The sequence below is a fragment of the Astatotilapia calliptera genome, chromosome 7 (genome assembly GCF_964374335.1).
Source record: "Astatotilapia calliptera chromosome 7, fAstCal68.1, whole genome shotgun sequence".
Classification (NCBI taxonomy): Eukaryota; Metazoa; Chordata; class Actinopteri; order Cichliformes; family Cichlidae; genus Astatotilapia; species Astatotilapia calliptera.
Genome location: NC_137428.1, coordinates 57,188,088 through 57,200,431, shown reverse-complemented (window position 1 = coordinate 57,200,431; position 12,344 = coordinate 57,188,088). Strand labels below are relative to the sequence as shown.

General features: G+C 40.9%; 1 protein-coding gene and 1 long non-coding RNA gene across 2 annotated transcripts in view; one reads left to right on the top strand and one right to left on the bottom strand.

Moving 5' to 3' along the window:
* The window catches only part of LOC113026780 (uncharacterized), a 72,708-nt gene that overhangs the window by 19,150 nt on the left and 41,214 nt on the right, over nt 1-12,344 (bottom strand). The gene's annotated exons all lie outside the window — the stretch shown is intronic.
* Nucleotides 131-4,307, top strand: LOC113026782 (annexin A2-A-like). Its single transcript, XM_026175911.2, has 13 exons — nt 131-283; nt 863-915; nt 1,201-1,294; nt 1,789-1,883; nt 1,992-2,105; nt 2,250-2,340; nt 2,530-2,609; nt 2,781-2,840; nt 3,030-3,123; nt 3,242-3,337; nt 3,482-3,540; nt 3,796-3,918; nt 4,021-4,307. Exons 2-13 carry the CDS (start codon nt 868-870, stop codon nt 4,078-4,080), a joined length of 1,014 nt encoding a protein of 337 aa, XP_026031696.1. The 5' UTR covers nt 131-283; nt 863-867; the 3' UTR covers nt 4,081-4,307.

Below are 12,344 nucleotides of genomic sequence, written 5' to 3'. Positions count from 1 at the left end.
GACTGTGGGAAGTTGGGATCAGACACACCTAGGATTTCTCCTAACGGCACAAGGCTTCAGTCACTTTGAATAGTGTGTGGGAAAACTTAGCTCTAAAACTCTGAGCTGCTGACTCGTAGCAGATTAGGGTGGAGTCATGAGTCCACAGAAAGGGGGAAGGAATTCGTCAGGGGAAGTGAAGTGGGAAGCCTTTTCATATCTCTGAAAAGTTGAGCCTCCACACCCAATCCATTTAAACATCACCAGGACAAATCTGTGCATCATCTCAGCTTTTACAGCTCAGGTAAGTGTGCTGGAATTTTGTCAACTGTTTGTTAATAGAATAAAAGGAAGTACGGTTCAGTTTACACTGCATAAAGCTTCAAGGAGTTTTAAGGAGGCATTTTGCATTCACGAATCATGACATATGACTTGCATTTTCACAGTTTGTATAAAAGAGTCTCACTTCTGTTTTAAGTTTCAGTTAAGTTTTAATTCTTCAGGTTCTTAAAGCAGTTTTTTCCCCTTGTCCACGTGTGAAAGAACTCAGTTGCCTTACGACATCGAAGTGCAGCAGCACATTTTCCAGGGCGTGTCACTTCGGTGTTTCTAATGCGTCTGAAATCTTTTACTAGAAACTCCTCTGAATGTGGCAGAGCAGTCAAAAAGAAATAACCATTCGTCAAAGGAATAAATTCCCCTGCAGTCACTCGGCTTTGTAAAAAGCAACAACTTGATTTAACTTCTCTGCCTTTGTTAGAAAGACCTTGCTTTACCTTCTCAAACGATTACATCTCCAGTCAAAATAAACATGGTCTTGTGCAAGTCAGTGATAGGATTATAGCGAGATTTGATTATGAGATTTTTTTTTTCCCCACAACAGTGAAAATGGCTATGGTATCAGAGTTTCTGGGACAGCTGTCTCTCAACATTGGGGTAAAGTTCTGCTTTCTTTTTTTTCTTCTTTATCATGGCAACTCTTATTTTATCATTTATTTGTTGCATGTATATGTAATGTTTAACTTCTCCACCGGCAGCCTGCCACATTTAGCTTTAAGGGTGAGCTTTGTTTCAGTCACATACTAAAATACGTTCTCTGGGAAACTGACATTAGCTGAACTCGTGCACTCAACCTGACCTTTTGTGTGCCACCAGTTTCCTAATGGAGGTTAAGAGGTTAACAACAAAACAGTTAGTTTACTTCTTGCTTTGACTTCTCAGGGTCAGGATCCTTTGTTCCCCACTGTGGTACCTGCTCCTGACTTTGACCCTGATAAAGATGCTGCCAGGATAGAGACCGCCATCAAAACCAAAGGCAAGATCTCTCTCTCCAAAAAAAGAAAAAAAGGAAAAAGAAATGGTGCTTGGTTCTGCAAATTCTTGCAACAGATGAGTGACTGGTATTTGTGAGTCAGCCTCGTGGCTTAAAATGTTTGGACCACATTGGGAACATCTCCATGTCCACGCCCCAGTGCTGGCAGAGCTGTGTTCTGGCTGCTGACTGAGAGCTACTGGCACTCCTAACAGCCCACCATCGTGCTGTGGTGAAGAATGTGTTCAGAGTGGAAAAATGTTTTTCTGCAAATAAGAATAGGAGGAAATTACACCTTATGCCCATGTTGCGTTTAAACCTTTACTCAGACACGATATTTGTGTATATCCATCCCCTCTTCTTCTTTTAAAAGGTTGTTGTAGGGATTTACTGATTGTGTCTTTCTTTTGTCATCATAACCTAATCAGATTTCTTAGTATTGTTAAAAAAAATTCATTCATTTGTGTAATTAATGTGTTCAAATCATGTATAATCAGGTGTGGATGAGCAGACCATCATTGATGTCCTAACAAAGCGGACATACGCCCAAAGGAGAGAGATTGCTTTTGCGTATGAAAGGAGGGCAAAGAAGGTACAGCAGGCCTAAACTCCTTCATGGCTTTAAAGCGCCATTCTTTGTCTTTTCAGCAATATGCCAGACATTAAGCATGATCAGGTAATGCTGTTATAATTTATATAGGACATGATCTCAGCCCTGAAGGGTGCTTTGTCTGGCTCACTGGAAACTGTAATCCTTGGACTGATGAAGAGCACGGCGCAGTTTGATGCCTCAGAGATCAAGGCATCCATCAAGGTAAAGTGTGGTTTGTTTGTTTTTTCTCTCTCAGGGAGATTTTGTGGAAGGGCAACACCGCCCTCTGCTGGAAACAAAAAGCCATTAGTCTTATGTCTTCAGATGGCTTTCAGGTGTGATCGTTTAAAATTCTCCTTTTTTCAGGGATTAGGAACTGATGAAGAAACACTGATTGAGATTTTGTGCTCACGTAGTAATGATGAGCTGGTAGAAATCAAGAAGGTCTACAAGGAATGTAAGTACACTTTGAAATCCTGTGTAAAGTTTAGATTACAGTTGAGGTTGCGTGCTTTTCATTTACTATGCATTGTTCTTGTTGTATTACATATCATATCATGTCTTAATCAGTCATAAATCAAGTTATGTGACTACTCTGGTTTCAAGAGATGGCTAAATCCCCGACGTGAAAATCTAATTTTTATAGTGTTCAAAAAGGAACTGGACAAAGATGTGGCTGGAGATACTTCTGGAAACTTCGCTAAGTTACTATTGGCTCTTGTGCAGGTGAGACGTAGCTGCATTGTTCCTTAAGATTTACATACATATAGGTGACAAATTAAAAGAAACTTTCATAATTACATCCATGCAGGCATTTGGTGCCAAATATAACCTGTAAAAATGACTTTTCAGCAGTTGCTTGTGAAAATGACCTGAATGTTGTTTATTTTGCTGCAGACCAAGAGAGCTGAACCGTCCTCTATTACAGACTATGAAAAGATTGATGAAGATGCCAGAGTAAGTTGTTTGCCTTTGAATTAAACAGATTTTTGTTTGGGTCTTATATTCCCGTCATGTATAGAATAATAGAATAATTAATATAGAATAATTAGACACGAATGAAATTTTTTCGTTGTCCATGAACGGCTCTTTTCTGTGCCACAAGCTAAATTCTGGCACTGTTTAAGGATATTTCCTCATGCCTAGGCTCTCTATGATGCTGGAATAAAAATTAAAGGGACTGATGTGGCGACCTGGATCTCCATTATGTCTGAGAGAAGTGTACCCCACCTCCAAAAAGGTGCCCCATCCTTTTTACTAAGAGCACTATTAATACATGTGGATTTGTGATCCTCTGTTGCAAGTTGTGAAATGGACCCATTACACCACTCAAAGATTTTTTTTCTTCTGTGTCTTAGTATTTCAGAAGTACAAGAGTTACAGCCCCTACGACATGCAGGAGAGCATTGTGAAGGAAGTTAAAGGAGACTTGCAAACATCCTTCCTGGTGCTAGGTACACTTTAGCAGTGCATTTAGATTATGAATGAACGACAACTCCCCAGTTTTGGTTTAAGAATTCCTTTCAAAGTGATAAGAAACATATCTGCAGAATGTAAGATGTACTCCTGTTAATATTTGTTCTTTTTATTTGTTCCAGTTCAGTGCTTTGAAAACAAACAGCTGTACTTTGCCAAAAGACTCAATGAAGCCATGAAGGTACTCGCACTACTGTTCTTTTCCTTTTTCTTGAGATGTGGCTATTTTGAGGGCTAGACTGTTTTTTTGTTTTGTTTGTTTTTTTAAATCTAGCAGATGTAAGAAATACATCTGCTTGTGAAAGTGTAATTTAGCTGCAGGAACACAGAGAATCCAAAGTTGACAAAAGTTATCTTACAACAGTGTTGCATCAGCTGCTGCAGTTAAGTTTGGAGCGTGTGCAACTTAAGTGCTGACTTGTGCTCGTTTCCTCAGAGTAAAGGAGCCAAAGAGAAGATGGTGACCAGAATTATTGTGTCACGCTGTGAGGTGGACCTGAGAAAAATCTGCTCTGAATACAAGTCCTGCTTTGGGCAATCTCTGCAACAGACTATTATGGCAAGTGAATTTTCTAACCTGCCTCTGGTCTATGAGTGATTTACAGTAAAGCTTGTTCTGTCATGCAGCATGTCTGACTTGCTGTTTCTGTTCCTTCTCCAGGAACATACCAAGGGAGACTACCAGAAGGTACTGCTTGGCCTCTGTGGACCAGGGCAATAAAAAGAGTCATCAGATGCAAAAGAGCCTCTTTATCCATAGCTGGAAAGCTGCGCTTTGAATATCAGCTGGAGCCCTCCTAAGCTCATCTCATGTTTTCTGGATTTGCATTTGAATGCAACATTTAAGGAGAGATTTTTTTTGTCTTTTTTTTTGTATTTCATACATGAAGAGTCTGTGTCAAGGTTTGTTTGTTATACCAAAACGGAAATAAAGTTGCTTTGTTTGAACATTGCTCATTTTTTTGCCTCAATGTTGCTTTATGTGGATGTTTACATGAATCGCCACCAGAGGGCGATATATGTAAACGGTAAAAGCAGCTGCAGAAAGCTCTGCCCCTCTGTCTCTGGGCCTTACATTGCCTATATCTGCAGAAGGAATGCAGATATGTAAAAAAAAACAACAAAAGATATATGACAAAATATTTTTTTAACAGCAACCTTTTTACCCACCATTATTATCCTTATTCTTAATTATTGGGCATTTTATAAATATGTGAAAGGAAATGAAAATGACAAAAAACATTTTGTCTGCACAAGAAATGAAAATACATTTCTGAGCTTTGAATATAAAAAAAAAAAATACTGTATACATTTTCTTCCAATTCAGACATTCGATGGCAAGCCTCATTTGCAAACATAAAGATTCACGACCATAAAAACATTAATGTACAGTGTGAGCAGTGCTGCGTGTTTTCAGATAAAGAATTACAAGAAAAAAGCTTCGGTTTCCACTATGAGATTCCATCAAGATGATTTAATCATTAGTGTGTTTTTCTGTGTTTGTTTGGTGCTAATATTTTAATTGAAAATGTTAATTTTACCTCCGGCCAAGATGATTTGCATACCACTAAACAAGTGTCTATACAACGTGTTTCTGCTGTTTAGTTTGTGGTCTCTCAGGATGAAATAACCACCACAGTGTTGTCAAGGCATTTCTACTGAAGTATAAGGAAAAAAAATAGCCCCAAAAGGCAAGTTCAGTGCTGCTGAACACAGCGATGAGGAAAGGATCGGAAGGAAAGTGCAATAATCTTGCGAAAATAAAGCGGCGTGCTGTGGCTCAAATATGATAGAAGCCCATCTGTTACTGTGGGAGAAACCGCCTGATAAAATAATGCTTCTGTCAAATATTTTCAGTGGTTGAATGGCTGAGAAGAGAAACGGCTTCAAATTTTAACAAGGCGTCAGATTTATGGTCATTTTGTAATAATATTGATGAGAACATTAGCCCTTTGTGATGGTTTGTGTTTATGAGCAATAAAAAAATAAAATATAGCATAAAGTAAGATAAAACAGTATTTTGCAAAGGAGTGAGTGAGATTTATGCACGCATACAGTGACAGATTAATCTCTGCATCATAAAGGGAAAAGTACCACCATATTTTTCACTTTTTTTATATGGATGTACAACATGCTGTTCTGTTCAAGGCCAGCCCGTTGGGACCTCCAGCAAACCCAAGGGGAACTCTCTTCTCAATTGAAACGATGCAATTTACTGTCCCAAACACTGGCACTTCATCATTCAGGGGACTTTAACCCCATGAATGTCAAACAGAGCATGCTGGGAAGGAGATGGAATACCTCACATTACCATAACAACTAGAGCCAAATGACAAGCACTCTGAAGTCTAAAAGGTGAAGAATAATACCATATAATCACCTAATAACATCTGAATAGCAGAAGAGAGTTTGGAATACTTTATATTTAGGAAAAAGCTCTGTGAGGAGGGTTTTTTTGTCAGTTGGATCCTGATATGGATCCTGTCAGGCACCTGTACCTCAGTGTCTTTAAAGGTCACACAAAAATCCTTTTCTTCTTCTACTTTCAAACATTTTTGTTAGTTTGATCGAATATGTGGAAAAAGCCCTGCACCCGCCCATCCGCCCCACACCCCCACCTGAGAGAAAGGGCCCGGGCAATCGCTTTAGGCATCCAGCGGCATTAAAGTTTCACAGTACAGCTGTATAGCTGCTGCTGCCCCGCCAGACATACCAACTGCACACCGGGAAGGTATTAGTTTGTGCTTTTTATTAATTAATTGCATTAAACAGAACTTCCAGTGTAAGGGACCGACAGCTTCTTCACGCTTGCCTTCACTCCTCTCTCCTTGACGCATCTGAACCTGGCTTAGTATATTTGTGCAGAGCACCAAAGGGTGTTTAATTATAGAGTAGGGGGCCACCAGGGTTTGATTTTAATTGTGTGCATCTGTGTGTGTTTGCGTGTGTCTGCACGTTTGCCTGCAGCTCTATAGGTCGCGGGCATACTTTAAATCAGAACTCCTACAGGCTAAGCTGGAAGACCGGGCTCCCTCAACACATCCACAGAGCCGTGAGAGCCCGAGTTTGATTAATATTTTCGTAATTATCATTATTTAATTCAGCAAAACCACAGCTTCTTCAGTGAAAGCGCGGCCTTTGTTTCTGTGATGCTGAATATCCTGGCTCATTAAGGGCACGCAGAGATCCTGTATATGGTAAATAAGAGGCTGTGTCTCATGCTGCTGCCCCAGGGAGAGTTGGCACCACTCTGAAGGACATCTCCTTCTAAAGAATGGCGCTCTGCTGATGTTTCTCGGCTCAGACCGTAGAGCTGGATCCCCTGCCTCTGGCATCGTCAGGCCCGCTTCCTTTTATGAGGCTCAAACTGAGACAACAGCACAGGCAGATGAGCGCTGTGCACTCGTCATGCCATCAGGCTGCTTCCTTTGTACAGTCGACTGGTGATTGAAACAACATAAGAGAGCAGAATAAGGCCTGTCTCCTCTCGGGTTTTGGCTCCAGTCAGACCATCTACAGACACGAAAGACATATGGAGAAGTTTATAAAAGAGCTTTGTGTACATGCACTGCATTTTATGTCTTTGAAGAGTTCAGCTTCTGTCATTTTGAGAAGCCAAAAAATAATCTTAATAAGGTTAAACTTGAAGCAAACTGGGATGCTGCTGCTTCAGTTCAGCATGTTTGATACAGTAACTACTTGTAAAGTAGAAAAAAACCCATTTCTTTCTTAATAATTACGTCTTGTATCAATTATGTGTGGTACAAGTCACAATCTAGTTTGTTAAAAAGCTCGCCCCGAGGGGATAACTGGTATTTCACATACTGCAGTTTATTAGATCAGCAGTGTTTGATGCTCAGAGCTGGACTGTATGCTGAGTTTTCTCTTTGCTTGAAGCTTTCTCTCTGTTGCTATGTGCTGAAAGGATCAAAATACCCGGTGGCTGGTTAACCTGCATGCTATATATTCATACCGTCGCGTCCCAGGTTGGCCCAAGGAGACGTCCGTCATTCCTCTGCCTGTCCTGCCACTCCCTGGTCTGCCAAGAACGCAGCAAGAAATTTTCTGACAAAGAGCGCTCCTTGCCTACAGTGTTGTTAACCGCCTGATTTGATCACCTCTTTGACAAAAATAACGCACGCGCAAGCTCCCGTTTTATATCATGCAATTGCGCAAGATCCGTGTAAAAATACTCCTTGTACGGTTTAATCATTTGATGAGGCTGGGTGGCCTCAAGCCAGATGCACTAATGATAATTTTCTGTGAAGTGGTTGTAATAGTCTGGCCCCAGCTTCAGTATCTCTTCCGTTGTTTGCACATGCCACTGGATCAGTTTGTGTGTACTTTGCAGCAATGATAATAATATACAAAGAACTGCAAGGAGGAGGACAGTCTTTATCAGGGTGGCATATTAATGTTTATTTACACCGTGGCTAATAAGATGTGTGCTTCCGCAGTTAGGTGAGACAGAATGATGGTGGGTAATTAAACTGCTTTGCTTTAGATTCATCCATTATCCATACTCAAGCTTGCATACATAATGTAATAATGTTAAATAAGGCCTGTTGCGGCGGTGGTCGAGGTGACCATTCTGAGGTGTTTTCATCCCGCGAGCGTGGCGTAAATCAATATGGCGTGTCACCGCAGTCAAAATGTATAAAGATCCGTGTGATAAATTTTCGGAATTGTCAAATATCTATTCAGCGGCGAGTGAGATACGACCCTTTACATAATGCGGTTTTGCAAGAGCACAAACACACTGACGAGACTCGTTTGTGTTTCAGCGTTTGGCTTTCATCTTTCTAACCTGCTGGAGGTTTGAGACTGACCGAGGGGGTCTCTAATCCATATTGTCATGATGCTTAATCCCATCTGCTGAAGGCAAGTCCTGTCTTTAATGTCCTTGTCAGACTGGCCGCTGGACCCCAAGCACACTTACACACACACACACACACACACACATGCGCGCATACACAAACACAGGCTCACCTTCATGCAAGAGATTGAAATCAGCTAGGCAGACACTCAAGCATGAACCAAATGTCAGCGACAAGCCACAGGGAGAGAAGAGGGGCCCATGTTAATTATTACAGAGAGAAATCATACAGTTTCACCTGCAAGACATGCTATCCAGGATATCTGTGGATCATGAAGTCATTTTCTCTTTTTCCCCCCTGTGGTGATACTAAGAGGAGACTCAATCTCAATGAGTAGGTCTTTAAAAAGGAGTGATTAACTCTGTGATGGATGTGCCCCCCCCACAAAAAAAATCTTTTGCTTATCACATTATGAAACTGTGTTGTGTGTACTTCTCTAAAGCGAACGATAATGATATACAGAAAGGTGAACAAGTTGGTGAAACCTGCAGAGTTCTTTTGTTCATCAAAATGTCATGGATTTACAGATATTGTTTGAAGCCAGACTGTGAAGCTCTGCCCTTCTGACAGGAGAAATGCAAAGTTTTGGAAAGGTGTCTACAAATTTCTTCCCTCTGCAGCAGCTCTGCTCTCTCATTTGATTTTGAACGTGGAGCAGAAAAAAAGAAGAAGAAGAAAAAAGAACCTGCCTACCTCCTTGTCTTCTGACAACACGCTTCCCATGTGACACTTAACCTTTGGAGATTTCCCATTCTCTCTGATCATTCACTGTTTGGATCATGTTAATTAACCCTAAGGCACAGCAGAGACTTACAGGCTTTGAAGCAGAAGAAAAACACCAAGAAAGAAGTAAAAGGAGAAGGGATTTTTGTTGTTTTCTGTTTCTTCATGGCGATTAATTTCTATATCCATGTGAAAGTCCTGATGGTGCCAGTGAGAATAATGAGTGGCGTGGGTGTTGGAACGGATGGAACATGGTTTGTGTCCCTGTCACCGTTAGTCCTTGTCCCTGTGAGGAAGTTGGCTGGACCAGCCTGACCTCCCTCAGGTGGCCATGGAAATGGAAATCAGTTCAAAAATAGAACACAGGATGGTTTTCATAGCCTTCAGCTTCCCCCCGAAAAAAAGAAAAGGGGATTTTTGTCTATTTCTTTTTCTTCTTTTTTGGCTCCTGGCATAAATGGTCTTTTCTGTAGTTGCACGAAACACACAAAGCAGGTTTCTTGGTGAAAAGTGCCACTGGTGGCAGGCAGAGCGATATCGCCCGAGCCCAAAGAATATGCTGTGCATGTGAAATTATTTTGTTAACTATTTCGCTCCTTGGTCTCATCTCACATTTGGCAAGGCTCTGTGAAAATCGTGTCTGCGCTCTACAGCAAGCAGGATATAAGCCCCTGGCCTTGATGTCTTCTGTCAACCAACTGTAGGTACAGCTAAAAATACGCTAAAGTCAGGTGACATACAGTACATATACTCTCGCGTCTTTAACTCTGAAAGACTTCCCTTGTCTCTCAAAAGCAGCCCTTTTTTCAAAGCAGCAATGGGTTGAAATCCACCACTCCAAAAACTGTGGAAATATTCATGAGGAAATCTGCTGGAAAAGATGAGCTGCAGCACAACCAGAGGCTTTATTCTCCAGGTTTTCAGGGCAAATCTGTTCCTGTGCTTCTATCTGACGCTTGTCTAAAGCACATAAAGACAAAGACAGGAAGTATGATTAGCCATGGAGAATAGAAGTGCACAGTTCCCTCCAGGATAAGTCTTGAGGTGGGACTGATCAAAGCTATGCCCAGAGACAGAAGGAGACTGAACCAGCACTTTTTCAGTGGCTATCTCTGCCTCAAGACTGGGGAAGAGGGGTGGGGGCTGTTCTATACATATTTTGCTTTTAACGTTTTTGCTGGAAAAGTTGCAGAACAATATGCTGTTAAACGTTTTATTGTAACTCTGCGAACTACAACTGTAAATATAATTGTTTCTGGAATGAGCATAAACAAGATGCTGGCAATATGACTAAAGAAAAAGATGATGATCTTTTTAAAAAATCAGTTTTAAGCATATCTATGAGCAGTATTTAGTAACAGAAAATCTAAAGATGATACAAACCTCTCTGGATTGTATTTATTTTAGTTTATTGTATTATTTTTTGTAAAATAATATGAAGCCTGGCTTTTTTACCCCTCGCTCTTTCTCTACAGTTGACGCCTTCAGTATACTCAGGTTATTATAATGTGCCCTTTTTAAATCCGTGGTCTTTTGTATTTCAAAGGTGCAGTCTCGCACATTTTATGATTTCCACATCACGGGCCCTAGTTACCTCCACTGCCTAATACAGACTAAGAAATGTCGTATTCCAGCTTTTACCCCTTTTTAGTTGAGGAGAAAAAGAGATGCAGGTATATTCAGCCTGCCTGAGGGTTCGAGACTGGAAGTACAAGGCCGCTCTGGCTTGTCATGGACAGAGTGTGATGAGATGCCTTCATTATAGCTGGTTTTTAAGGAGAGCTGATCTTTGTGAGTCTGCTTATATCAAAGGAATGGCTTTGATATCCCGGCCTCAAACACTTAGAGCTGTTGTAATGACAGCCGTCTGCTGCTTTGGTTTTTCATTGTTTTTCTCCACTATCATCATCAATATTTGATTTTTCTTCATGCAAAGCCTACACGTTCCTTTATGCAACCTTATGCATGCGCACACTGAGTCCCGTCTGTTTATTTTCACATGCTATAAGTGGGATCTCTTTGTAACACGCAGATGACTGGAAAAGTCCTTAAAAACCTTTTTTTTTTTTTTTTTGCCAATGTGATTATTTTTGTTAATTTACAAACTGAAGGTTCACATTCCTCCAGCAGAGCTTAAGCACAGAACTTACACTGTTTATTAAAATATTGTTAACATTTTGGCGATGGCGTAGTCCTGAAAGCACAAATTTGAATATCTGCCTCGGCCTGTAAGCCTCTAAACTAGGAGACTAAATATATACTTACATTTTATTTCAAAGAGAAAAAAAATCCTTTCTGGCAAAAAAGACTGGCTATGAAGAACTTTACTCAAGGACAGGAAGCACATCATTAAAATGGGGAGAAATATTAAAAAGGGGGAGATATGAAAGCGTGAAGATCTGCTCGCCTTTGGCTACTCTGACTTGCTTCAAAAACATCTTGAGATCTTTCCCTCCCTCAGACCTGCACTCTCCCTCGTTATTTGACTTTATTTGCTGGCTCCACACTGATTTGAGTTGTGGAGCTTTCCTCTAAATAATCAATCACATAGCACGCACCACAAAAGCAGAGGATCCCTATGAGGAGGCTCTTTTGCAGTATTCAGCATAAATGCAAGACCGAAAAAGTGAAGGGCACAAGTGATGTGGTCCCTTCATGTCTACTTGACACCTCAGATTTCATCAAAGTCCTCGGGTGTATGTGTCCTCGTCCTCAGACTGTGGCCCGGTTAGTCTAATTAGAATACACAGAAATGTGAATGCTGAAGGAGCCACCTCTCTAAAACTGTAGGTATGGAGGTAATTACCTGTTTTTGTGCTCGGCCCTCTGCCTGTCTTTTCTCTCTCATCATCTATGACATGGCACAGTGCTGTCACTTCGGACCAAAAGATGAGGGGACATTATCACATTACTCCTGCTCCCTCATGGATAATGGAACAAGGTTTGCATTTGAATGATAAACAAAATGACTTGGAGACACTGGGAAGATCACTCACACCTGCCCCTCCCTGCTTCTGCTGAGTATTATGCAAAACAAGGGGTGAGGATTTTTTTTTTTTTTTTTGAGTCCCATGAACTCATCCCTGTATCTCCCAGGCATGTTGGACAATTATGAGTCAGTAGAAGTAACGGCACCTTACTAATGTTATGCAGTGTTTGTGTTCACCGTCCTTTTATCAGAGCACAGCTGCTTTCATTTGCAAAGTTCTTCACCAGATACTGACATTAGCATAGACTTGCAACCGAGGCCCTTAATCAGAAAAAATACAAAATAAAACAAAGCATAATGGCTTCAAAGTGTCCGTAGGGCGATAAATAATTCTGGACCTTGTCGAAACGATCAGATCAAATAAGATAAAATGACATTCCGAAGCGCCACAGCGTA

Bases quoted from the DNA above. Each gene is read 5' to 3' on its own strand.
- LOC113026782 (XM_026175911.2), top strand. From the start codon at position 868: ATGGCTATGGTATCAGAGTTTCTGGGACAGCTGTCTCTCAACATTGGG. The intron at 1,295-1,788 runs GCAAGATCTCTC...ATGTATAATCAG, and splicing joins GACCGCCATCAAAACCAAAG to GTGTGGATGAGCAGACCATC. The intron at 1,884-1,991 runs GTACAGCAGGCC...TAATTTATATAG, and splicing joins ATGAAAGGAGGGCAAAGAAG to GACATGATCTCAGCCCTGAA.